The sequence below is a fragment of the Cajanus cajan genome, chromosome 3 (assembly GCF_000230855.2).
Source record: "Cajanus cajan strain Asha chromosome 3, NIPB_CcT2T_4, whole genome shotgun sequence".
Classification (NCBI taxonomy): Eukaryota; Viridiplantae; Streptophyta; class Magnoliopsida; order Fabales; family Fabaceae; genus Cajanus; species Cajanus cajan.
In genome coordinates this window covers 77,312,934-77,338,627 of record NC_138519.1, presented here as the reverse complement: position 1 = coordinate 77,338,627, position 25,694 = coordinate 77,312,934, and the positions used below count along the sequence as shown (strand labels likewise).

Here is a 25,694-nt window from a genome sequence, read left to right as displayed (position 1 = left end):
TTCTGGGGGTTCTTAGTTAGGCAAAAGGATTTATATGATGGCCACCGTAAGTTATGTAGAAATGTATAAATGGGTTAAAGGTGATGCTCTAAAATGTGAGTCTTCTATAAACTCATGGGCTGCCATGGATAGTGTTTGTAGGGATCATGTAATATGTAGTCAGGGTGAAAATATCCTTGTTTGCGAGCCGTGTGTCGATAAGGAGCCGATATGTCTTAGATCTTCCTCTGCTGCACGTTTTACTTTCTGCTATACGACTCTTATCTCTAAGATTAAGGTTAGATGGCCCCTTACCGACTGTGAAAAGGGAGTACTTCAGAGATTGAACGTAGCCCCTAGTCAGCTTCATCCAAATAGTTGGGCATTTGTCCGAGGGTTTGAGATTTTGTGTTCGGGATTAGGCGTAATGCCGAGTGTGGATAAGTTTTTTTATTTTTTTGAGAGTCGTATAAGCAAACGTAGCAGTTGGGTGTCGGTCAGTGGAGTGAATGGGAGAGGTTTGTTGTCCCTATTTCAGTCGTCTTACAAAGGTTTTAAGAACTCTTACTTCCGCATTCGCTGCACCCCGGGTAACGAACACATACTTCAGGGGTATCCTCTATTTTGGTGTGAAAATCCGGCATCTTATGGAGGTCTAGGATCCGAGTCTCTATCGGAGATTGACCGAGAGGGTGTTAAAAAAATTGAGGAATTGAAAGCCTTTTTCGACACAGCCAAACTTTTAGATTTAGAAAATAGGCCCGCTGAGTTGAAAATTTACATAGGTACTTGACATTTTTTTTTTCGTAACCATTTGTGTCCCTTGTTCTGATTGATCCATTCCTTATTATAACATTTTGTTTGGTTTGTTCGCAGAGAAAATGGCTAGTATGAGCAACCGGGAGATGATGAGACTGTGGAAACAGCAGAAAGGTTCTCAAGCTGCTGGAGTTGAGGGTTCTGGGGTTGGGAAGATCGAGACCCCAGAACTCCTTACGAAAATGGGAGAGCCCTCCCACAAGCGTCGTCGTGAGACTGAGAGGCCAGTATCGGTTGTTAACTTGGAAACTCACGTCGACACCGAGGGGAACGAAGCAGGCGGAGAAGATGAAGTGCAGTCCACCGAAAGAACCCTGAGCGTGGGTCTTGGTGATGATTGGGAACCTATAGATCATGGAGCTGATCAGGGCAAAAAGGCTTCTTTTTGGGATGACAAGTTCAATCATTCGAATCATATTCGTGGTACAGACTTGCTGGAGGGCGACAAGGAGGACTTGGAAAAAATGAGTGCCTTCACCATAGTGAAGGGGATTGAGTCTTTGACCAATCGGCTTTCTGTCCTTTCTCTGGTGAACGAGGATAAAGTGCGCAACCTAGTCCGAGAGTCAAAGCTTCAGGGAAAAAGAATAAGTGGCCTGGAAGAGAGTGTGAACAAGGGTAAAGCTGACTTGAGATGGGTAACCAGTGAGAGAGACAAGCTGGTAGATGGTCGCCGAGAGCTGGAGGAGGAGAAAAAAGCTTGGTTGGTCGAGAAGGCGAAACTTGAGAAGGAGCTTGAGGAGACTCGGCTTGCCCGCGATGAGAATGCTGGTGCTGCTAGGTCCTTTGAGGGCGAGGTGTCTTTGTTGAAGTCTGAAACTGAGAAGTTGCAGACCGAGTTGCAGGCGATCAAACTGGAAGCTTTGCAGAAGTTCATGGCAGGTTTTGACGCAGCAACTTTGCAAGTGAAATTTCTTCATGCCGGCTTGGACCTGGGGGGTATCGGGTACTTCAAAGAGATTGTTAATGGGGAGCTCGTCGACCCCCCTGAGGATGATTAGCGTCTATCGCTTGTACCTTGTGCTTTTGCTGTTGTTTTTTGCACTATCCTCTGAACATGTTTAACTCTTTTGTCTATTCTTAATCTTCCGATTTTGCCATTGTCTTGTTGATTTCGCTGTTCTGAAAAGTGATTGTTTTTGTTTCTAAGAAATTTTTCTAAGTTAAAACTAATTTGAGGAAACCCTCTCGGTCAAATACCGATTAAAGAAAGTAGAATTTTTCCAAGTTAAAACCAATTTGAGGAAACCCTCCCGGTCAAATACCGATTAAAGAAAGTAGAATTTTTCCAAGTTAAAACCAATTTGAGGAAACCCTCTCGGTCAAATACCGATTAAAGAAAGTAGAATTTTTCCAAGTTAAAACCAATTTGAGGAAACCCTCTCGGTCAAATACCGATTAAAGAAAAATAGAATTTTTCCAAGTTAAAACCAATTTGAGGAAACCCTCTCGGTCAAATACCGATTAAAGAAAATAGAATTTTTCCAAGATAAAACCAATTTGTGGAAACCCTCTCGGTCAAATACCGATTAAAGAAAAGTAGAATTTTTCTAAGTTAAAACTAATTTGAGGAAACCCTCTCGGTCAAATACCGATTAAAGAAAAATAGAATTTTTCCAAGTTAAAACCAATTTGAGGAAACCCTCTCGGTCAAATACCGATTAAAGAAAATAGAATTTTTCCAAGATAAAACCAATTTGTGGAAACCCTCTCGGTCAAATACCGATTAAAGAAAAGTAGAAATTTTCTAAGTTAAAACTAATTTGAGGAAACCCTCTCGGTCAAATACCGATTAAAGAAAGTAGAATTTTTCCAAGTTAAAACCAATTTGAGGAAACCCTCCCGGTCAAATACCGATTAAAGAAAGTAGAATTTTTCCAAGTTAAAACCAATTTGAGGAAACCCTCTCGGTCAAATACCGATTAAAGAAAGTAGAATTTTTCCAAGTTAAAACCAATTTGAGGAAACCCTCTCGGTCAAATACCGATTAAAGAAAAATAGAATTTTTCCAAGTTAAAACCAATTTGAGGAAACCCTCTCGGTCAAATACCGATTAAAGAAAATAGAATTTTTCCAAGATAAAACCAATTTGTGGAAACCCTCTCGGTCAAATACCGATTAAAGAAAAGTAGAATTTTTCTAAGTTAAAACTAATTTGAGGAAACCCTCTCGGTCAAATACCGATTAAAGAAAGTAGAATTTTTCCAAGTTAAAACCAATTTGAGGAAACCCTCTCGGCCAAATTGGATGATCAACGAATTTAATCGCCCAAATTCCGAATAGTTGATCTGCCCAGAAATTAACTAAGCTCGAATCAAATATGAAAACTCCTCTAGTCGTTCAAATACCGATTAGGGAACACCATTTATTCGTCCATATGAAACTGCCTAGTCGTCCCAATGCCGATGAGTAACGCAAAAAATTTAAATTTAAAGCGCATACGAAAATAACTAGTCATCCAAATGCCGACCACATCTAGTCGTTAAAAAGTCGACTAGCAATATCAGAAATTAAACTAAGTGTGGAACTTGTGGTACCTCTGAAGTGGGGAAGATATGAGGATTACTTTGTGAGAATGTATTGATTTGGACTACCCATTCCAATATACCACCCTAATCGTGCGAGAGGGTCGAGATGGATGTTAATCTTGATCTGTGGGTCTCCGCCCGTAGATTCAGACGACTTGTCGTCACTGATCCATTTGAACAACCCGTTTTGGGTTACTTGTACTCGCCTAGTCGGAGTCTAACCGATCAAGGTCGAGTTTTTTCACGAAACGAGTTATTTATACTCGCCCAGCCAGACTATTGCCGACAATCACGAGTACTCGCCAAGTCGGAATTTAACCGATCAAGGTCGAGTTTTTTCACGAAACGGGTTATTTATACTCGCCCAGCCGGACTAATGCCGACAATCACGAGTACTCGCCAAGTCGGAATTTAACCGATCAAGGTCGAGTTTTTTCACGAAACGAGTTATTTATACTCGCCCAGCCGGACTAATGCCGACAATCACGAGTACTCGCCAAGTCGGAATTTAACCGATCAAGGTCGAGTTTTTTCACGAAACGAGTTATTTATACTCGCCCAGCCGGACTAATGCCGACAATCACGAGTACTCGCCAAGTCGGAATTTAACCGATCAAGGTCGAGTTTTTTCACGAAACGAGTTATTTATACTCGCCCAGCCGGACTAATGCCGACAATCACGAGTACTCGCCAAGTCGGAATCTAACCGATCAAGGTCGAGTTTTTTCATAAAACGAGTTATTTATACTCGCCCAGCCGGACTAATGCCGACAATCACGAGTACTCGCCAAGTCGGAATCTAACCGATCAAGGTCGAGTTTTTTCATAAAACGAGTTATTTATACTCGCCCAGCCGGACTAATGCCGACAATCACGAGTTCTTCGATGTAGAGAGAAGGGTGTTATGGTAGTGAAGTAGTCAGACGACATTTATTGTAATTGAAAGGGGTGGTGCCTCGTTAAAAACCTTCTCAGCGAAAACCCCTCATATTTTTACGGGGAAAAACACTGAGTTAGGAAAAGAGTGCACCCAATACAAAAAGAAGAAGGAAAAGAGTCTAACTATAATAGAATCGCAAGTTTGTAGCATTCCACGTTCTCGGTATCATGCCTCCATCCAACGTTCGAAGTCGATAAGCACCTTTGCCGACTACATCATCAATCTTGTAAGGACCAACCCATTTAGGCGATAATTTGTTCTTCATTTGTGTAAGTTGAGCGCGCCTCAAAACTAAATCACCGACAATAAAATCTCTCGGGTTTACCTTTGTGTTGTACTTGAAAGCCGCTCTTCTTTGAGCTGCTACTTGGTTTATTCGCGCTTTTTCTCTTGTTTCTTCAATCAAGTCTAGATCAACTCGTCTACCCTGGTCGGATTCTTCTTCAGAAAAAGCTGTAGTGCGTACTGACGGTTCTGCAATTTCAATCTGGATCATGGCGTCAGTTCCGTATACCAGATTAAAAGGAGTGTCTTGGGTGGTTGAATGAACAGTTGTGTGGTACGACCATAGCACACGGGGAAGTTCTTCTACCCATGAAGCACCCGATTCTTGAACGCGCTTCTTTATGCCCGAGAGGATTACCTTGTTTGCCGACTCTGCCTGGCCGTTAGACTGTGGGTGTTCGACAGACGTGAACGCCATTCGGATTCCGACTTCTTTACAAAAATCACGGACTCTCGTACTTGCGAACTGGGTCCCGTTATCGGAAACGAGCATTTGTGGGACTCCATATCTGCATACCACGTTTCTCCAAAGGAAAACTCTCACCTTTTCTGCTGTGATGTTTGCCACCGGTTCCGCCTCGATCCATTTGCTAAAGTAATCTACCGCCACTATCAAGAATTTCAGTTGTCTCACAGCAATCGGGAATGGACCGAGTATGTCAATCCCCCACTTGTGGAAAGGCCAAGGGGAAAGGATTGAGTGTAGTCGCTCAGCCGGAGAATGGTGTAGGGTTGCATGTCTTTGGCATCCATCGCATTTTTGAACCCAGTTGACGCAATCGTTCCTTAGCGATGGCCAGAAATATCCCGCTCGGGCAACTTTATATACTAATGCTCGGCCCCCAATGTGGCTCCCACACATTCCGCTATGTATCTCATCCATCACTCTCTTCGCTTGCGGCATGGTCAAACACCTCAGGAGAGGAGAGCTGAAGCCTCTTCGGTATAACCGTTCGCTGATGACTACGAACCTGGCCGACTCCCTTCGAACCAATGACGCCTCCCTCTTATCTTCCGGTAGCTCTCCCCGAGTTAGATATGCGATGTACGGTCCCATCCACGAATTAAGCTCCTCTTGGATGAATTGGACATTTCCTCACGCCTCGTTGATGCTGGGTTGTGCTAGCGTCTCTTGAATTACTGACCGAGTGGCTCCCGGCTTCTTGGTGCTTGCAAGTTTGGAGAGCAAGTCGGCCCTCGAATTCTGCTCTCGCGGCACATGATTAAGTGTGAAGTCTTGGAAACTTTCCGATAAGGCTTTAACCTTTTCTAAGTACTTTGCCAATTGAGGGTCCTTCGCCTGAAAGGTGCCGGCTACCTGCCCTGTGACCAGTTGGGAGTCACTTCGTGCTGATAAGCTCGTCGCCCCCATTTCCTTTGCCAATGTCATGCCGGCCAACAATGCCTCGTACTCGGCCTGGTTATTGCTTGCTCGGAACTTGAATCGCAAGGATTGTTCCAGCAAGATTCCTCCCGGCCCTTCCAAGACAATTCCCGCTCCACTTCCTCTGAGGTTCGAGGCTCCGTCAACAGATAAGATCGACTCTGTCTCTTCTATACCATCTTGCTTCGCCGGGGACGATAATTCCATCACGAAGTCTGCTAACGTCTGAGCTTTAATTGCTCCTCTTGGTTCGTACTTGATGGAGTACTCTGAAAGTTCCACCGACCACTTCATCATTCTTCCTGCTAGGTCGGGCTTCTGTAACACTTGCCTGATCGGATGATCTGTTCGCACTACCACCTCATAACTCTGGAAGTAATGTCTCAGCTTCCGTGCGGTAACAAGTATTGCAAGGGCCAATTTCTCAATCTTCTGATATCGAACCTCTGCTCCTTGTAACACCCTGCTAACAAAATAAACAGGCAGTTGGGAGTTACCTCTCTCCTGTACCAACACCGTGCTGATGGCGCTATCGGATGCCGACATATACATCAGCAGTGGGACATCGACTTGAGGTTTAGAAAGTATCGGTGGTGAGGTGAGAGCTTGCTTGAGTTCGCCGAACGCCGTCTCACATTCTCCTGTCCACATAAACTTGTCGTTCTTTCTCAAGCATTGGAACAAGGAGAGCGACTTGTCCGCTGCCTTTGAAAGAAACCGAGAGAGGGAGGCCATTCTCCCCGTCAACTGCTGGACCTCCTTTACCGTCGCGGGACTTCTCATGTTGATTATAGCAGAGCACTTATCCGGGTTTGCCTCAATGCCACGATGTGTTAACAGGAAACCGAGGAATTTTCCTGCTTGGACGTCGAAGGAGCACTTCGCAGGGTTCAATTTGAGTCGGTAGTGTGCCAATGTGTCAAAGGTCTCTTGCAAGTCGGCGTAATGCCGAGACAGACTATCCGATTTGATCACCATGTCATCCACGTATGCCTCAACGTTTTTTCCAAGCTGCTTTGCCAGGATCCTGTCCATGAGCCTCTGGTACGTTGCTCCTGCGTTCTTCAAACCGAAAGGCATGACCCTGTAACAGCAAATAGCTTGATCGGCAATGAAAGCCGTTTTGTCCTCATCCATAGGATGCATTCTAATTTGATTGTAACCCGAGTAAGCGTCCATAAAACTTAACAATCCATATCCTGAGGCATTGTCGACCAAGGAATCTATGTTGGGTAGTGGGTATGAGTCTTTCGGGCAAGCCTTGTTCAGATCGGTAAAGTCCGTGCACATCCTCCAGGTCCCATTACTCTTTCGTACCATCACTACATTCGCCAGCCAGGTCGGGTATTGGATTTCCCGAATGTGACCGGCTGCCATCAGTTTCTTGGTCTCGTCTACTATAGCCTTCCTCTTGTCTTCCCCAAACTTTCGCCTTTTTTGGATCACGGGCTTCGCCCTGGGGTCGACCATGAGATGATGACATAGGAAGTCAGGATCAATGCCTGGCATGTCTCCGGCGCTCCATGCAAAAGCTGATATGTTGTTCTTCAGCACCTCTACCAGACCCTCCTCATCTTCCTTGCTCAGAGATACACCAATCTTGACGGATTTCCCCTCGGTCAAGGTAACCTCCTTTACATCTTCGGCTGGGGCTGGTCGGGAATCGAAGTGACTTATTCTCGGATCTAACTCGATTGACTGAATACCCCGATCTACCTGTGTCACATATAGGTGTCGTCTCGCCCTCAGGCTGTCTTCGTAACATTTCCTCGCCACGTTTTGGTCAACACAGACGACACCCACCTTTCCGTTGGGTAAAGGGTACTTCAGCTTTAGGTGAGGTGTGGAGACGACCGCTCCCAACTTTTTTAGTGTCGGTCGGCCAACTAGTATGTTGTAGGATGATTGGGCGTTCACCACCAGGTATCGGACAATGACAGTCTTCATGTTCTCTCCATGGCCGAAAGTTGTCTCCAAATCGGCATATCCTCTAGTTGTTACCTGGTCACCTGCAAAACCAACTAACGTACCAGCGTATGGCATAAGGCGATCCGTTGGAATTTTCATACCAACAAAAGCCTCCCAAAAAAGTATATCTGCCGAGCTACCCTGGTCCACCAGTACACGCTTCACATTGTAACCCATGACTACCGCCGAGACGACTATTGGGTCATCCTCGTGTGGTGACACGCCTTTGAAGTCGACATCCGAGAACGTGATATCGGACCGAGTAGGTCTCGACCACTCCGCAACCGATAGTACTGATCGAGAGTATCTCTTCCGGGACGCCGAAGTCGGCCCTCCTCCTGCAAATCCCCCTGCTACGGTGTTGAAATCTCCATGGATAGCCTGTTGATGCGCCTCAGCAGATTGTTGCGGGGGATCTCTCGGTGGAGACCTCCCTTCGCGCCTTCTTCTCCTGGTTTCTTCTCCTTCCTGCCTATGTCGCCTGTCGGACGAGCTCTCTCCCTGCTTTCCTGCGATAAACTCCTTCAATCGTCCTTCCTTAATAAGGCGCTCGATCTGCCTCCCGAGAACGAAACAATTCTCCGTCTTGTGTCCATGAGTCCGATGAAAATCACACCAATCGGTTTTGTGAGGTCCCAACTGGCGGTCAGTCGCCTCTGGGAACTCGAATAATGACGCACTGTTGACGTCCTGTAGGATGTGACGCCTGGAAACATTAAGTGGCGTAGACTTCTCCTCCTCCTTGCTACGAGGCCACTCCCCCCTTGACCGACCAAAGCGATCAGCCTGTCGATAATTACTCTCCTTCAGGTTATACTGGTCGCGTCGCTTACTCCAATCCGATCGCGGCCGGAGATGTTTGTTAGTCTCCTTATTGCTTCCTGCTGCCTCTCGGTTCTCCGCTGCCCTCTTAATGATATGATTTTCTTCCGTCTTTATGTGACTTAATGCGAAGGCCCTTACCTCCGACATTGTTTGACAGTTAGCTCTTTCGAGCGCAATGTCGAAGGCTCCGGACCGCAAACCCTTCTGAAAGGCGATGACCGCCATTTTCTCATCCAACGATGCTACCTTTAGAGCCACCTCATTGAATCTCTGCAGAAAATCCTTCAATGACTCCTCCCTTTGCTGCTTAAGGTCAAATAAATCCGACGTTATCGGTGGCTTCTTCTTATTAGCAGCAAATTGGGCCATGAACAACCGACTAAAGATGTCAAAGTCGGTGATAGATCGGTCGGGGAGGCCGCTAAACCAATCAAGTGCCGCCTTTTTGAGCGTACCCATGAACAGTTTACAACGAGCTTCCATGGTTCCCCCGCAAATCAGCATCTGAGCTCGGAAATCTGTTAAGTGTTGACTGGGATCCTGTGACCCGTCGAAAGGTTCGACCTGCGGTACTCGATGATCCCTAGGGATGGCCTCGGCCTCTATGGCTTTCGAGAAAGGCCGAAAATCCCTTGGAACTTCCTGCATGACATCCTCCTCTGACGTTCTAGAGTTGGCTTCTATCCTGGCCTGTAACTCATCCGCTCGCCTCCTGATCTCCTCGTTTTCGCGCTGAATGGCCTCCTCTCTCTCCCTGGATCGTGCATTATCCTCTCGTAAACCATTGATCATAGCCATCATCTCCTCCATGGTAGGGGGTTGTGAGTTATTGTTGTTGCCGCCTCTCGCCATGATAAAGCGTAGGTCTTTCTCTATGACTTGGGGCGTAGGAAGAATTTCACCGTAGCCCCACGGTGGGCGCCAAAATGTTCCGGCCAAAAGGTGGACTAGGGTTTTTTCCTAGATCGTGCCTCAGAGCCAGAGCATTCAAAAGTGTAATCTGTCTTCCTAGCTCTAGGGTTTTGGGTTTTATACTTTTGTGTTTATGGGCTTCGTGGACCCCGCGATTTTCGGGATTCTCCTTAACCGCTCTTATCCTGAGGTCGCGGGAGTGGGTGGTTGTTAGTCAAGTCGGTATTTTACCGAGAGTGCCTTCACAAGGAGACCGATCGGGAAAGTGACGAATTTCCTCTCGGGTGCCTGTAGCCGAGATTGGAACCGAGTTGCCACACCTTGTGATAGTATTGTCAGATATTGGACGAGTAGAGGATCTAGTCGGGATTTTTCCTAGACGGTATGTTAGTCGAGTTAGTTCTCAGCTTCCGAGAATCTACTCGGTTTGGGGCGCCACGATTCACTCCTTCCGAGAGGATACTCGGCCTAGGATGATGACGGTCCCCTCTCGGCCTAGGGCCACGACGGTCCACTTGTCCTCCAGCCTTGAGCGTAGAAGGCGAAAAGGCTCGAAGTGTGATTCGAGATGTCCCTTCGCTTAGTGACGAATTTCCTCTCGGGTGCACGTAACCGAGATTGTAGACGAGTTGCCACACCTTGTGATAGTACCGTCAGATATTGGACGAGTAGAGGGTCTAGTCGGGATTTTTCCTAGACGGTATGTTAGTCGAGTTAGTTCTCAGCTTCCGAGAATCTACTCGGTTTGGGGCGCCACGATTCACTCCTTCCGAGAAGATACTCGGCCTAGGATGATGACGGTCCCCTCTCGGCCTAGGGCCACGACGGTCCATATATGATAGACCATGGGCCAAGGGCCCAGTGACCAGAGCTATGGCTAGGAGGATACAGGAAGAGCTGGATCTTGAGAAGACTAATGGGCTTGTTAGGCCCAAGATAATCTTCACTTGGAATGCTCTATCATAAAGAGAAGGTCTAGTTCTATTTGTTCATATTGTACAGTTTATACATAGTCTATTGTATAGGTTATTTTTGCCTTTGTATTTGAGAGGCACTTTATTTGCTTTTTCCTATTTTGTGTATATTGTTTTTAAGGTAGGTTACTTGGAGAGTTTAGCTCCATTTAACCTCCCTAGATGATACATTCATTTTATATTTTTTCAGTAGGGAAAAGGGGGTGACATTTAGCAATGCTTGAGGGTGTGCTTAGAAATTGGGCCTGAATTGGGCCTAGGCAAAATTTTGCATATTGGACTCATTTTGCTCCTAATTTTTCATAGATTTGATTTAGCTAGGTCTCATCATCATATGATGAACCTAACTAAACCAAATCAAAGTTTTTCAAATTAAATCATGGAGCCATTTTTGTCCAAAGCCGCCTAGCTCATATGCTTCTCCTTGGCCGAATTTCTCAAGCTTCACCTCTTGGTTTTGAAGCTTGTCTTGCAAGCTTCTAAACCAAGGGAGGTTAAGCTTACCTTACCATGGTTCTTAAGTGAACCATGGTCAAGGTTAGCTTCTCCTAGAAGCTAGCTAAACCGTGGGAGTTTAAGTTAATCCTACCATGGTTCCTAGTGAACCATGGTTAAGGTTAGCTTCTCCTACAAGCTACCTCTCCCTATATATTTGATTTCTACACTTTGTAAGACACTTTTGAACATATTTTGAGAATGAAATCAGATTTTCCTCTCAACTCAAGAGTCATAAAAACCGTGGAGATTTCCTCTCTTAGGTTTCCTTCAAGGTTCCTTCAAACCTTGCCTTGGTTCATCAAGCTTCTACCTCAAGCTTGAAGTAACCGAACCTCATTCTTGGCTTCACCTCCATTGGAGCTTCTTCAAAGGAGGATTCAGAGATTCTTCAAGTGTCTACCTCAAGTGCAAACGGTCCTAAGCATGGAAGAGTTGAGGAACACCAATCTTCCTCACCTAGTTCCATCATTTTTGGTATCTAGAGCCTAGTGCTCTTGAGGTTTTGTTTCCAAACTTTTCTACTTGAATCCGTGTTGTATCTTCCTTCTATTACATGTCTTCTTATGTTTGCTGAATGGATCTAGATTTTATTCACACGTTGATGGATCCAAAATGTCACATAATAATTGTTTGATTCATATTTGCTTGTTCTCCTAATTCTTGAATCAAACCGGTTTTGTTGTGCTTTAGGTTCCTATACTTGTGTTTTTAATTTTGCTTGAGTCTCTTCATTCTATAACATGTGTCCGTGATTGGACAACATTCATATTGCATAGATTTTGGTTTTGAATCACTTGTTTTGTCCTAGTAAGTCATGTGTAGTCCTTTATATGTTGTAACTTCCTAGAATAGCTTGTTTGACCTAATTTTTTGCTTTGTGTTTTTGTGTCCGAAAATTATTGAATATTTTCTTGATAAATCTGAACCTTCCTATATGTGCTTTTGCTTTACATGTTTGAGTTCTTAATTTGCTAATAGTTCTAGCAAATTTCCTAGAGTTAAGTTTCTATTATGTCTTGTTAAAAGTTTTGTCAAAAAAATTCTTAAACACTAATTCCTATTAGGTTTCTTTGAGTCTTGTGTTGTGGCTGAAACTTTGTGCAATTTTTTTTGCCTTAAAACAGAACCAAAACAGAGGTGTGTGTGTTTTATATGCATGAGAAAAACAAAGGAATGAGTGCTTAAAAGTTTGACCTAAAAATAATACAAAAGAGTGAAGCACTAGTTGTAACATGCATGAAAACACCTCTTGTGTTGTGTGAAATTTTACTGCAGTTTTTTCTATATTGAAACCGAGACTTATAAGTGATAAAGAGGCATTGAAACTCCTGAACATCAAAAGAAAATTAAGTGAAAAATATTTTACAAAAGAAAAAGAAAGAAAATAGCAAAAGAAAAAGCCAAAAAAAAAAGGAGTAAAAATTGGTTAAGAGTGCTCTCGGTTTTGGTATTGTTTTTGCATGTAAATCTTTGTGACCAGCCACATTTTTGAGTCTTATTTTGTTTTCTAATCTTAGCTTTTAATTTTGTAATCCATTCTAGTGCCTTTCCTAGGTTAATCTTGTGTGCTAGCCTTCAAAATTTCCTTTAATTGTTGCTTGTCTTTTTGTGGAATTCTTTCTAGTCTTGTCTCATTTGTTTTCCACCAATTGGTGTAGCCATTCTAAATTGTTCATTTTCAGTTTTAGCACTAATATTCAGTCTTGAAGGTGGTTGAGTGCTTCTTGAAAGGTGTAGGAGGCCAAGGCAAAGGACATCCACTTGAAGGCTTTGGTGGTTGCTTAGGGAGTTTGTTCTCTCTTGGTGGCTAGGCTCTTGGAAACACCTAGAAGTGACTAATATCAAAGTTGCTTCTAAAGAGAGGAGTGAAACACCTTGTGAGGCTGCAGTTGGTGGCTGATTTGGAGCAACAAGAAACTAAACCAATTGTGAAAATTTTTTGTGAAAATCTAGAACTAAATTTAGTGACGGAAATTTTGGTTTCTAAAACCTAGTTTTTCATTACAAAATCCGTCTCTAAATTTGTTCTAAATTAGTGGCTAATTTGTTTTCCTTAAAATTAGGTGCAGCCACTAAATTCATTTGAGAGTGAATTTACATTTCATTTGGAGTGTAAATTTACATTTCATTTGAAGCAAATTTGAATTTCATTTACCTTGTAATTTTTGCTTTCTAAATTTTTGTACAAGGCCTTTATTAAGGAGTGTCTTGGAGTGCCTTTGGTGTATCTCCATCTCTCCTTAAGAACTTTTATAGTAATCCACGTGTAGTACTTGTGAGAGTGGTCCTTGAAGGTCTTTGGTACCTCTCAAGCTCTCACTTAGGTTTTATTGCTTTAAACGTCTAGTTTAAGTTTTCTTGTCTTTAAGTTTTCAAGCACTTTATGTTTTAAGCAATTTATGTTTTCAGTCATTTAAGTTTTCAAGCAATTTATGTTTTCATGCTCTTTATGTTTTCAAGCATTTTATAAATTGTACACATAGGCACTTGCTTGTTATTTTCTTTAGAAAAGTTCTTTGTGAAAATTGTTTTGTGCAAGACAAAAGTACAAGGGGGTTTAGAGATTTTTACTTGAAGAGGCTTGGTTATTAAGTGGCTCTTTAGTAGCTCACCTCCCTCCAAAGTTCAATTTGTACTCTTAGACCTCTAAGTGCCAAGTCTAAAGCACTCCAAAACCTTATTTTCATAAAAACTATTTTTGTGTGAAAAATATCTCTTGAATTAAAATGTCTCAAGATTCCTCCCATAGTGAAAGTGATGGCCCTCCAAAAAGTCTTTCTTACATTACTAAAGAGCTCAAATCACTTAAACTATGGAAAAAGCAAGAGTCCATTCAAAGAGAGAAGGAAAGAATTGAAAGAGAAGGACAACTTGCTTATCTTGAGGAAGAGTTGAGAATTTTAAGACAAGAGGAGGAAAAATTGAAAGAAGATATGAAGAAACATAGGAAAAAGAGTAGGAGCTCACATTCCCAATACACATCCCCTAATGAAAGCATGAATCAAGGGGATCACTACCAACATACTCCTAGGAGAATTACTAGGCCAAGGGAAGTCAAGGTTGACCTCCCACAATTCTTTGGCAAAGATGATGTGGAGTCTTATTTAGATTGGGAAATGAAGGTTGAGCAACTCTTTGCTTGCCATAGGGTAAGTGAAGAGAGGAAAGTACCTTTGGCTGCCCTTAGCTTCCAAGGGCATGCCATGTATTGGTGGACAGCCCTAGAGAGAGAGAGACGCCTCCACAATGATCCTCCAATTCAATATTGGAATGATCTTAAAAGTGCAATGAGGAGGAGGCACATTCCTACCTACTATGGGAGGGAGCTTATGAATAAGCTCCAAAGGCTCCAACAAAGAGACATGTCTGTAGAACAGTACAGGCAACAAATGGAGCTATTAATGATGAGGGCTTGTATTAGGGAAGAGGAAGCTACTACTGTAGCTAGATTTTTGAGTGGTCTTAATTTAGAAATAAGAGACCAAGTGGAGCTACTACCCTACAGGGACCTAAATGACTTGGTCCAACTTTGTGTAAGGGTAGAACAACAAAGAATGAGGAAATCTTACAAAAATAGCTCCAACTCTTCATTTCTAAAGAAATATTCCAAGAAGGAGGGAAAAACTTTTGAAAAGAAGAAATCTTTTGAACCCTCCAAAAATCTAGCCACAGAAAAAGATAAGGGAAAGGGAAAGGACACTACACACACTAGTTCTAGGACTAGTGATATTAAGTGCTTTAAATGTTTAGGGAGAGGCCACATTGCCTCCCAATGCCCCACAAAGAAGGTAATGATCATGAGGGGGCATGACATTTATAGTAGCCAAGATGAGGTTACTACTTCCTCTAGTAATAGTGAGGAAGAAGCAAGTGATCAAGAGAAAGGTGTAGAGTCTACTTTTCCTTATGAAGGGGAGCTCTTAATGATTAGGAGACTCCTCAACAACCAACCTAGTGATACTCTATCACAAAGAGAGAACATATTTCATACTAGATGCAAAGTTTCAAACAGTGCATGTTCTCTCATTGTTGATAGTGGCTCATGGTGTAATTGTTGTAGCACTAGGCTGGTTGAGAAGTTGGGTTTAACTACTAATTCCCATCCTAAACCTTATCAACTCCATTGGATTAATGAGGATGGTGATTTAGCAGTTGACCAACAAGTAAAGGTCAAAATTTCCATTGGGAACTATGAAGATGAGGTGCTATGTGATGTAGTACCAATGGAAGCTTGTCACATCTTATTAGGAAGGCCATGGCAATTTGATAAGAAAACCATGCACAATGGCCTTACTAACGAGATTACCTTTACACATAAGGAAAGAAAGTTTGTGCTTCATCCTCTTTCTCCTCAACAGGTGGCTGAGGATCAAGCACAAATGAAACTCAAAAGAGATAGTGAAAAGAGATTTATAAAAAAAAGAAGAGAAGAGAGAAAAAAAAAAAGTCTGTGAAACTTAAGGATAGAGAGGAATCTAGGGAGAAAGGAGTTCCCTCCCTAGAGGTCGTTAATCAAGAGAATAAAATTTCCAAACAAACCCTCTTGATTCAACAACCCTCTTATTTCCTTCTCTGTAAAGGAACTCTTTCTTGCACTGCCACATCTAGTGGACATGAGACTTTACCTAAGGGGGTAAAAACACTTTTAAAAGAATTTGATGATCTATTTCCTCCCGAGGGTCCAATGGGCCTTCCTCCTTCTAGAGGAATAGAACATCAAATTGATTTGGTGCCTGGAGCTAGCCTACCTAATAGGCCTGCCTATAGGACCAACTCCCAAGAAACTAAAGAAATTGAGTCTCAGGTCCAAGATTTGTTGGAGAAGGGCTGGGTTCGAAAGAGCTTAAGTCCTTGTGCTGTTCCAGTGTTGTTGGTTCCAAAAAAAGATGGCAAGTGGAGAATGTGTTGTGATAGTAGAGCCATCAACAACATCACTGTGAAATATAGACACCCCATCCCTAGGCTTGATGACATGTTAGATGAGCTTCATGGAGCCATCATATTTTCTAAAGTTGATCTTAAAAGCGGATACAATCAAATTAGAATCAAAGAAGGAGATGAATGGAAAACCGCTTTCAAGACCAAGTTTGGATTATATGAATGGTTAGTGATGCCTTTTGGGCTCACCAATGCTCCTAGTACATTCATGCGTCTCATGAATCATGTCCTTAGGGATTGTATAGGTAGATTTGTAGTAGTTTATTTTGATGATATTCTCATATACAGTAGGAGTCTAAGTGATCATATAGGACACTTAAGGCAAGTTTTTGATATTCTTAGGAAAAATCAACTTTTTGGAAATTTAGAAAAATGTACCTTTTGTGTAGATAGTGTAGTTTTTCTAGAGTTTATAATTAGTAAAAAAGGGGTTCATGTGGACCTCGAGAAAATCAAGGCCATCCAAGAATGGCCCACTCCTAAAAGTGTTGGAGATATTAGGAGCTTCCATGGTTTGGCAAGCTTCTATAGGAGGTTTGTTCCTAATTTCTCCACACTTGCCTCCCCATTAAATGATTTAGTCAAGAAAAATGTGGAATTTATATGGGGAGAGAAACAAGAAAATGCCTTCATAACTTTAAAGCATAAGCTTACTCATGCACCACTTCTAGCTCTACCAGATTTTTCAAAAACTTTTGAGTTAGAATGTGATGCTTCTGGAGTTGGCATAGGTGCGGTTTTGTTACAGGGTGGGCACCCTATTGCATATTTCAGTGAAAAACTCAAAGGTGCCTCTCTTAACTACCCTACCTATGACAAAGAGCTTTATGCTTTAGTTAGGGCCCTTCAAACTTGGGAACACTACCTTATTCCCAAAGAATTTGTCATTCATAGTGACCATGAGTCACTTAAATATTTGAGGGGCCAAGGCAAGCTAAACAAAAGGCATGCTAAGTGGGTAGAGTTCTTAGAACAATTTCCATATGTGATTAAATACAAGAAAGGGAAAAATAATGTTGTGGCTGATGCCCTTTCTAGGAGACACACTTTGATAATCTCCCTTGGATCTCAAATCTTGGGATTTAATCACATTAAGGAATTGTATACTAATGATCTCGAATTTAAAGAAAATTATACCCAATGCTTAGCAAAGCCTCAAGGAGGTTTCTATATTTCTGAGGGGTACTTATATAAAGAGGGAAGAATTTGTATACCCCAAGGATCTATAAGAAAACTCCTTGTTCAAGAAAGTCATGAGGGTGGTCTCATGGGGCACTTTGGAGTTGAAAAGACTCTAAGTTTTCTAAAAGAAAAATTCTTTTGGCCCCATATGAGAAGGGATGTTGAGAGGTTTTGCTCTAGATGTATAGCTTGTTTACAAGCAAAGTCTAAAGTAATGCCTCATGGCATCTATACACCCTTGCCTGTTGCTAACTCTCCATGGGTTGATATCAGTATGGATTTTATTTTGGGCTTGCCCAAGACCCAGAGAGGCATGGATTCTATTTTTGTGGTAGTGGACAGATTTAGTAAAATGGCCCACTTTATACCCTGCCACAAAATAGATGATGCAAGCAACATAGCAAGACTCTTCTTCAAGGAAGTGGTTAGACTTCATGGTCTACCCAAAACTATTGTCTCAGATAGGGATACTAAGTTCCTTAGTCATTTCTGGAAAACTCTTTGGAGTAGGCTAGGAACTAAATTACTTTTCTCTACTACTTGTCACCCACAAACTGATGGGCAAACGGAAGTAGTTAATAGATCCCTATCTACAATGTTAAGGGCAGTCCTTAAGGGTAACCATAAATCTTGGGATGAGTACTTGCCCCACATTGAATTTGCTTACAATAGGGTAGTCCATAAGACTACCAAAATCTCACCTTTTGAGGTTGTATATGGTTTTAACCCTCTTACTCCTTTAGACCTAATACCCCTACCAGATTCTTCTCATTATTTTCATAAAGAAGGGGTATCGAGGGCTGAATTTGTTAAGAAATTGCATGAGAAGGTTAAAACTCAAATACAACAACAAAATGAGAGAACTGCTTTAGATAGAAGCAAGGGAAAGAAAGCCCTCATTTTTGAGGAAGGGGATTGGGTTTGGCTTCACTTGAGAAAGGAAAGGTTTCCTTCTCAAAGAAAGTCAAAACTCAACCTAAGAGGAGATGGTCCCTTCCAAGTCCTCCAAAGAATTAATGATAATGCTTACAGGTTAGATCTTCCTAGTGATTATGGAGTAAGTAACACTTTTAATATAAGTGATCTTATTCCCTTTGCAGGTTATGATGAGGAAGAAGAACCTACAGATTTGAGGACAAATCCTTCTCAAGAAGGAGGGGATGATAGACCATGGGCCAAGGGCCCAGTGACCAGAGCTATGGCTAGGAGGATACAGGAAGAGCTGGATCTTGAGAAGACTAATGGGCTTGTTAGGCCCAAGATAATCTTCACTTGGAATGCTCTATCATAAAGAGAAGGTCTAGTTCTATTTGTTCATATTGTACAGTTTATACATAGTCTATTGTATAGGTTATTTTTGCCTTTGTATTTGAGAGGCACTTTATTTGCTTTTTCCTATTTTGTGTATATTGTTTTTAAGGTAGGTTACTTGGAGAGTTTAGCTCCATTTAACCTCCCTAGATGATACATTCATTTTATATTTTTTCAGTAGGGAAAAGGGGGTGACATTTAGCAATGCTTGAGGGTGTGCTTAGAAATTGGGCCTGAATTGGGCCTAGGCAAAATTTTGCATATTAGACTCATTTTGCTCCTAATTTTTCATAGATTTGATTTAGCTAGGTCTCATCATCATATGATGAACCTAACTAAACCAAATCAAAGTTTTTCAAATTAAATCATGGAGCCATTTTTGTCCAAAGCCGCCTAGCTCATATGCTTCTCCTTGGCCGAATTTCTCAAGCTTCACCTCTTGGTTTTGAAGCTTGTCTTGCAAGCTTCTAAACCAAGGGAGGTTAAGCTTACCTTACCATGGTTCTTAAGTGAACCATGGTCAAGGTTAGCTTCTCCTAGAAGCTAGCTAAACCGTGGGAGTTTAAGTTAATCCTACCATGGTTCCTAGTGAACCATGGTTAAGGTTAGCTTCTCCTACAAGCTACCTCTCCCTATATATTTGATTTCTACACTTTGTAAGACATTTTTGAACATATTTTGAGAATGAAATCAGATTTTCCTCTCAACTCAAGAGTCATAAAAACCGTGGAGATTTCCTCTCTTAGGTTTCCTTCAAGGTTCCTTCAAACCTTGCCTTGGTTCATCAAGCTTCTACCTCAAGCTTGAAGTAACCGAACCTCATTCTTGGCTTCACCTCCATTGGAGCTTCTTCAAAGGAGGATTCAGAGATTCTTCAAGTGTCTACCTCAAGTGCAAACGGTCCTAAGCATGGAAGAGTTGAGGAACACCAATCTTCCTCACCTAGTTCCATCAATATATATATATATATATATATATATATATATATATTTTTTTTTTTTTGGGTAAATAAGTTTTTAATATTTGAAGTTAAAAACTACTTTGATTTGCCTTCTTCATATCGTACACAAAATGGGGGCACCCTCTTCTTGATAAGAAAATCATGACCTCCCATTCCAAAGTTTCAGAATCATCACAATGGCAAACTTATTTCTTTTCAATGTTAAAAAAGTGAGAACTGCAAAAAGATGTGGGTCTGCGACTTGGTGACTTCGGAAAATATGGTCTTTACTTTAGTAATTGCTGTAGTTGCTGCCTAAGATGGTTTTATTAATAGGTACCAGTATCCGGTCAGTGACAAATTTATTACATATCCACCATGTCAATTCAATAACCAGTCAGTAACAAATTTATTATACGTCCACCATGTCAATTCAATAAGTTAATTACTACTTATTTATGATGTATTAAAGAAATTTAGTACAGGCAATTCCAAGTTTGTTAGTATTTTACTTGTAGGTTATTTTAAGTTAAGCTCAAAGCAACGTCTTAAAAGTGAGAAAGATAAAAAAGAAATAGAAAAAATTATGTATGTATCTATAGTTGGTAGCTAGATGTATGCAATAGTGTGTATAAGGCCGGTAGATATTGCTCATATTGTTAGTATAGTTAGTCATTTTCTCTTTAATCTCAGTAAAGAGCATTGACAAGCTATGAAGTGGATATATAGGTATCTCAGAGGTACATATGAAATTTGTTTGTGTTTTGGAAGTAGCTAGTGAGCCTATGTTGAATGGTCACATAAATGCAAATATGATTGGCGAATTCCAAGAAGTCAACTTTTAGTTATATGATGACTTTTGTAGAAATGTGTTGTTCTATCTTCTACCGAAGCAAAATATATTGCTATAATAGAAGTTGCCAAGAAACTCTTGTAGATGTAGAAATTCCTAGTGAGTTGGGACTTTCAAAATAAGAAAAAACATGTTTTATATATTGTGATAGTCAAAGTAATCCATCTTAGCGAGAACTTGACTTTTCATTCAAGGTTAAAACATATTAAGGTTCGGTATCATCAGATATGTGATACATTGGAGATGACACAATTATCATTGGAGAAAATCCATACTAAAAAAAATGCATATGAGTTTGATACGATGACAAAGACCTTATAGGAAAATTTATTATTTATAAAAAGAAGACGTGTTTAGTTGACTATGGCACCAATTAATTGGTGGGAGAGATTTGTCAAGTAAGTCACCAAATTATTTGGGTTCATGTTGACTTGAATAATATAAAAAAAAAAAACTAATATATTAATTGTATTAGTATAAGGTGTGATCACTCTTGATAATTTCTACCACATCAACAACTGTATGGCCTGGACAAAAATAGAATTTTAAGTTAATTTGATGTCTCTCTTTTTTTCTTCTATAATTAATTTGATTTCTCTATGTGATTTCGCTACATACAGAACAGAATACTACAGTTGTTTGAGGTTTTGACATTTGGAAAATGGTTTCTTCAGAGCCGTCTTTGACATTTGGAAAATGATCCTCAGAACATACACAAGAAAAAAATTGCAAAGGTTTCATTCCAAGATTTTGTTGAACAAATCTTGGACGAAGATAGAAATACGTCTTCATCTTTCAAGAATATTTGCTGGTCGGAAGTTGGAATTTGGTGTCTTATGTGTGTATATAGTTTGGTTGACCTTTTCTTTTTTTGACATTGCTAGATATGTTGACTTACTTTTGATGCTCTTTTTATTTTTTGACTTAAAATCTTTTTGACATAAGAAAATACTAGATTGTCAAAATTATCTAATTTAGAAGAACGTTTGTCAGAATGATTTGGCATGGATGAGTATTGAATAGATCGATGAATAGTTTCTACTATTTAAACTTAAATATCAAACAACCATCATTGAATCGTAATTAATTTGCAAATTAGATTTTATATAATTGAGCTTTGTCGAAAAGTAAACATGACTGTGCACATAAAATTATATTATGACTTTGTATATTTCGAGTGAAAAGTCAAATTTGAAATGCTTAGAAATAGGTTGAATTTCAAAACCTTGTTAAATGTAAATCGCGTATTATATAACATAGGTCAATAAATAATAAAATGAAAAATAAAAGGAATTCAAGGGTTTGACATAAATCACAACTAGTATTATATACTATATAGGCTTTTGTCACGTTTTAGTTTTTTCTCCATCTTCTTTCATACTATTTAATTTTCTCAAGGAAGAGAACTGCTAATTAATATAATAAGAATGAGTTGTAATATGAATTTTGACTATTTATATATTATTTAAAATAAAAGAACCAAAAGAATTCAAGGATTTATATATAAAAAAGGCCGGTACTGCATTCATATGTTATACCGTTATAGGCTTTTCGTCACTTTTTGTTTATTTTCATTCGTACTTAACTTTTACCATTATTTTTTCTTATGAAATAAAACCATTAAAGTTGGTATTATTTCTAGGCTTTCCATCACTTTGATTAATCTATATTTTCATTCATAGTCATTATCATTTTTCTTATGGAAAAGAACCAGTTGGCTAAACCGGAAGGAATTAATGAGTTATAGTAAGAATTTTGAAGAAACCACATGTCTTAATTTCAGTGGTAATTAATTAGATAATAAAGTTAAAAAAAAAAGAGGAATTCAAGGGTTTGGCGAAAATCACGGTTGGTAATGGTTAATTATAGGCTTTTTCACACTTTTCCTCCATGACGTACATATCTTAATCTAAAAGGTTAAATAGCAAAATAGAAGGAAATCAAGGATTTGGCAGAAATCACAGTTAGTACTGCCTAGCTACTAGCTAGCTATAAGCATTGCGACTTTGATAGAATAAAAGATATTTATAACACTATTAAAATATATCTATGCTCTCTATATCTATCTATCTCTATGTTTTTTCTTCTTTGAATATATAGACATCACCTTAAGTCCTTAATATTGGAGACACTTATTTAATATTTTATATTTTTCTCTTCTTGTCATATCATCGTATTACCTACACCAAGATGAGATTTGGATCCACAAATTAAACAATTTCCTTTAATCATTATCACCATGCATTCATAATCTCTAACAAAGTTGAATTTAAAAATTCTATGTTCTTAAAGAAAGTCACACTAACAATCATTTTATATTAAGGCACTAGTGATAACAATTATATTAGTTTGATATTATATTATCATATACTTGAAGTGCAGGAGATCTGTTGATCGAGGCGATCGAGGTAGTTCTACTATATAGTATATGATGATCATAGCACATCTCAGGCATTTCAATGTTGATAATTTATTTTTGAAGCTTATATATTATGTATCTATGTAGCTCAAACCCTAATATTTCCATGGATTACACACAAGATTGGAGCAAGCATCATCCCATGTGCTTCTACATTCGCGACCTTTACCATCACAGCATTTGCACACGAGCCCCAGAGTCGAATAAGCTTCACGCTTTGTGTACCCTACATATCCATGCATGTATTAATATGTATATATAACCAAATTAAATATAGAAAAAAAATAAGAACATGGACATATACATATATGAATCATTAAAGTGAACTTAATAGTATGAAATTCTTTTATTGGTAGAAATAACAATGACAAGAACAATTAAGATCTAACATATATTATTTCAACTAGTGAAAGATTGAAATAAATACATGAAGACTTAAATTTGATTTTCAATATTTCAAATGTTGTAATCCTTTCTATTGATAAAAGTTATACATATGTAGCATATATAGAGAGATATCCACCTTTAAAATAGTTACTGTTTCTATGGATGGTTAGAACCCGAGTAGCATCGACACCATTTGCGTTGAGAGACAACATGGGAGCAATTATTAGGAGACAAGCAAAGAAGAGCATAAACCACTTTTGGGTGGGCATTTTTTGTGACCTACAATTGATGACCACACGCTAATAAAGAGAGAAAAATAGCATATGTTACAATTGATAGACACGACAGGAGTGAGGTAGTAGCTAGAAAAATGAAAATTAGTAACTGGGAATTATTACAAAATGAACATTTGAATGTGGGTTCTTTATAAGATGGGGAATTCACATTCTGATTCCTTTGTCTTATTGGAGTGAATGAAACTGCAAACGACTTCTAGAAATGTAGTGATAGTCAAAAGGCCACGCGTTTAATGTCGTACACGAGGCTCAAAAGTTCCATGCTCTAAATTGTTCGTTACCGTCGGGGGTCCGTAAGATGGGAAGGTGACAATGAAATTGAAGGAGCTTAGCTTTCTTTGAATTTTAATTTCACCAACTTGATGTTGAAACTTGCAAATTCCAACGTATTATTTGGAAGATTAATTTTGAGATTCATGATGCATAAACTTTTGGCTTTTAAGTTGAGTCTCGTTATATATTAATGAAATAATGTTAAGAGAATTCGATTAAAGATCTTTATATAATACAATATCAAAATACAAGAAGGACAAAATTTAGATATAATGTATTATAAGTGTTTTTTTTTTAATCAAAATTGAAGTTTAATTTTAATACTAGACATTTAATGAAATTCTTTAATTTTGATAATCAATAACACTTGTGATTCTGTAAGTTTTATTCATAAGAGAATTCTCTTGCATGAAGGTGCTATATAAGATCAACACCCAACAATTTTCTCAATGTGAATAGTAATATTTCTATTCCAATATTTCCTTTTCACGATCAAACTTTTCAAACACGTTACAAGACTTTCACAGCTATTATTTGATTTCGATGTCGTAGATTACATGTATTTGAAATGATTGGATGTATTTATTCGTTTATATTGGATGTGCAAATACTTGGGTTTTATAGGGAAGAGGTAATTAAGGTTACTTGATGGAAGATGGAACTTCAAATACCAACATGGCTACCTCTTATGTTTCTGCGAATTGAGATATAAACTTGTCAGCTATTCGATATAATATGATATTTTAAGTGCTACTGTGTATTCTTCAATACTCCATTTTTTTATGTTTTATATTTTTTAAAAACATGCTTTTAGTTAATTATTAATTTAAAATTTTAAGATAATATTAATAATTACTATATTTTCAATTGCATAGCTTTATTACCTCTTAAATATTTTAAAAGCTTATTATAAATAAGAATAAACAATAATTAACTTAATTATAAAAAGACACATTTATCTATTTAATGTCTGTCAAACTATTAAGAACGATTCTTCTTATATTTGACTAAAAATACTTTTTGATAATAAAAAAAATGAAAAACTCAATTTTGATTCTTAATTCTCTTTTACTAAATTCTCTTATTGTCAAATAAGATTTAAAAATAGTCACTGAAATTATTTCGTAGAACCTAATTAACTTAAATTCTTAACTTATTTATAATAAATTCCATTTTATCTATCTACTTAATTAGACAATATCTCTCGTTTTATTTTAAGAATACTCTTTTAATTGTCAAGCAATCTTGGTGATAATTGCTTATATAAACAACTTCTATAAAAATTCTACAAGAACTTATTTATTTAATAATATTTTCAAGTTGTTTAACTTTAAGACCCAATTTAAACAATTCTATTGGATTACTCTAATTGAAGTTAAAATACTTTAAAACAAAAATATTAATTATATTTCTTAACTTAGGTACTTTTTTAATTAGGTGTAAGCAAAAATCCGTTTTGTTTACAAGATTTACCAAATGAATAAAGAGAGAGGTCATATTTTGTTTTTGATTAACATGCCTGGAAAATGAGGTGGATAAAGAAAAGTGGAATTGTGAAATGTCACTGTTAGTTGATACATCGATGATTTTACCTGGAAATTACCCCCCAAACAAGTGATTTGCACATGCGTGCATTCCATCAATTTGAGAAGAATTAAAATGGAATCTCTTTTAGTCAAGAAAAAATCAGTCACGACTTCCCAAGTCAAGGAGGTAATATTTTCAAGTTTTATAGCGATGTTAAATATTTGATAAAAAAAAGAAGAAGAATTTTTGTTATTTATAATTATTATTCAATTCAACCAGAATTATATAAGATATTTGTGATTTATATAATAAAAAAAATCATTCTTTTGTATTTTAATTTAAGGAAAATTTTGTGATAAATCTTATTACAAGGAGAAAGGAGAAAAGAGATAAACAAAAATGAGAAAGAAAAGGACAATATCAAACTCACGTACACAATTACAAATCATATTCTGT

At 38.9% G+C, this 25,694-nt stretch overlaps 1 protein-coding gene and 1 long non-coding RNA gene across 2 annotated transcripts; both read right to left on the bottom strand.

The window, feature by feature from the left end:
- Positions 1-5,647: 5,647 nt before the first annotated feature.
- Positions 5,648-9,580, bottom strand: LOC145956473 (uncharacterized). The gene has a single exon (XM_083072078.1). The coding sequence runs from the start codon at positions 9,578-9,580 to the stop codon at positions 5,648-5,650; it is 3,933 nt and encodes a 1,310-aa protein (XP_082928204.1).
- A 12,974-nt stretch (positions 9,581-22,554) lies between these two features.
- On the bottom strand, positions 22,555-24,062 carry LOC145956608 (uncharacterized). The gene is made up of 2 exons (XR_014432848.1): positions 23,279-24,062; positions 22,555-22,981 (listed from the first exon to the last, which is right to left on the bottom strand). It is a non-coding gene; the product is annotated as an uncharacterized LOC145956608 (long non-coding RNA).
- Between the last annotated feature and the right edge of the window lie 1,632 nt (positions 24,063-25,694).

Coding starts and splice junctions, on each gene's coding strand:
- LOC145956473 (XM_083072078.1), bottom strand. CDS start 9,580: ATGGCGAGAGGCGGCAACAACAATAACTCACAACCCCCTACCATGGAG.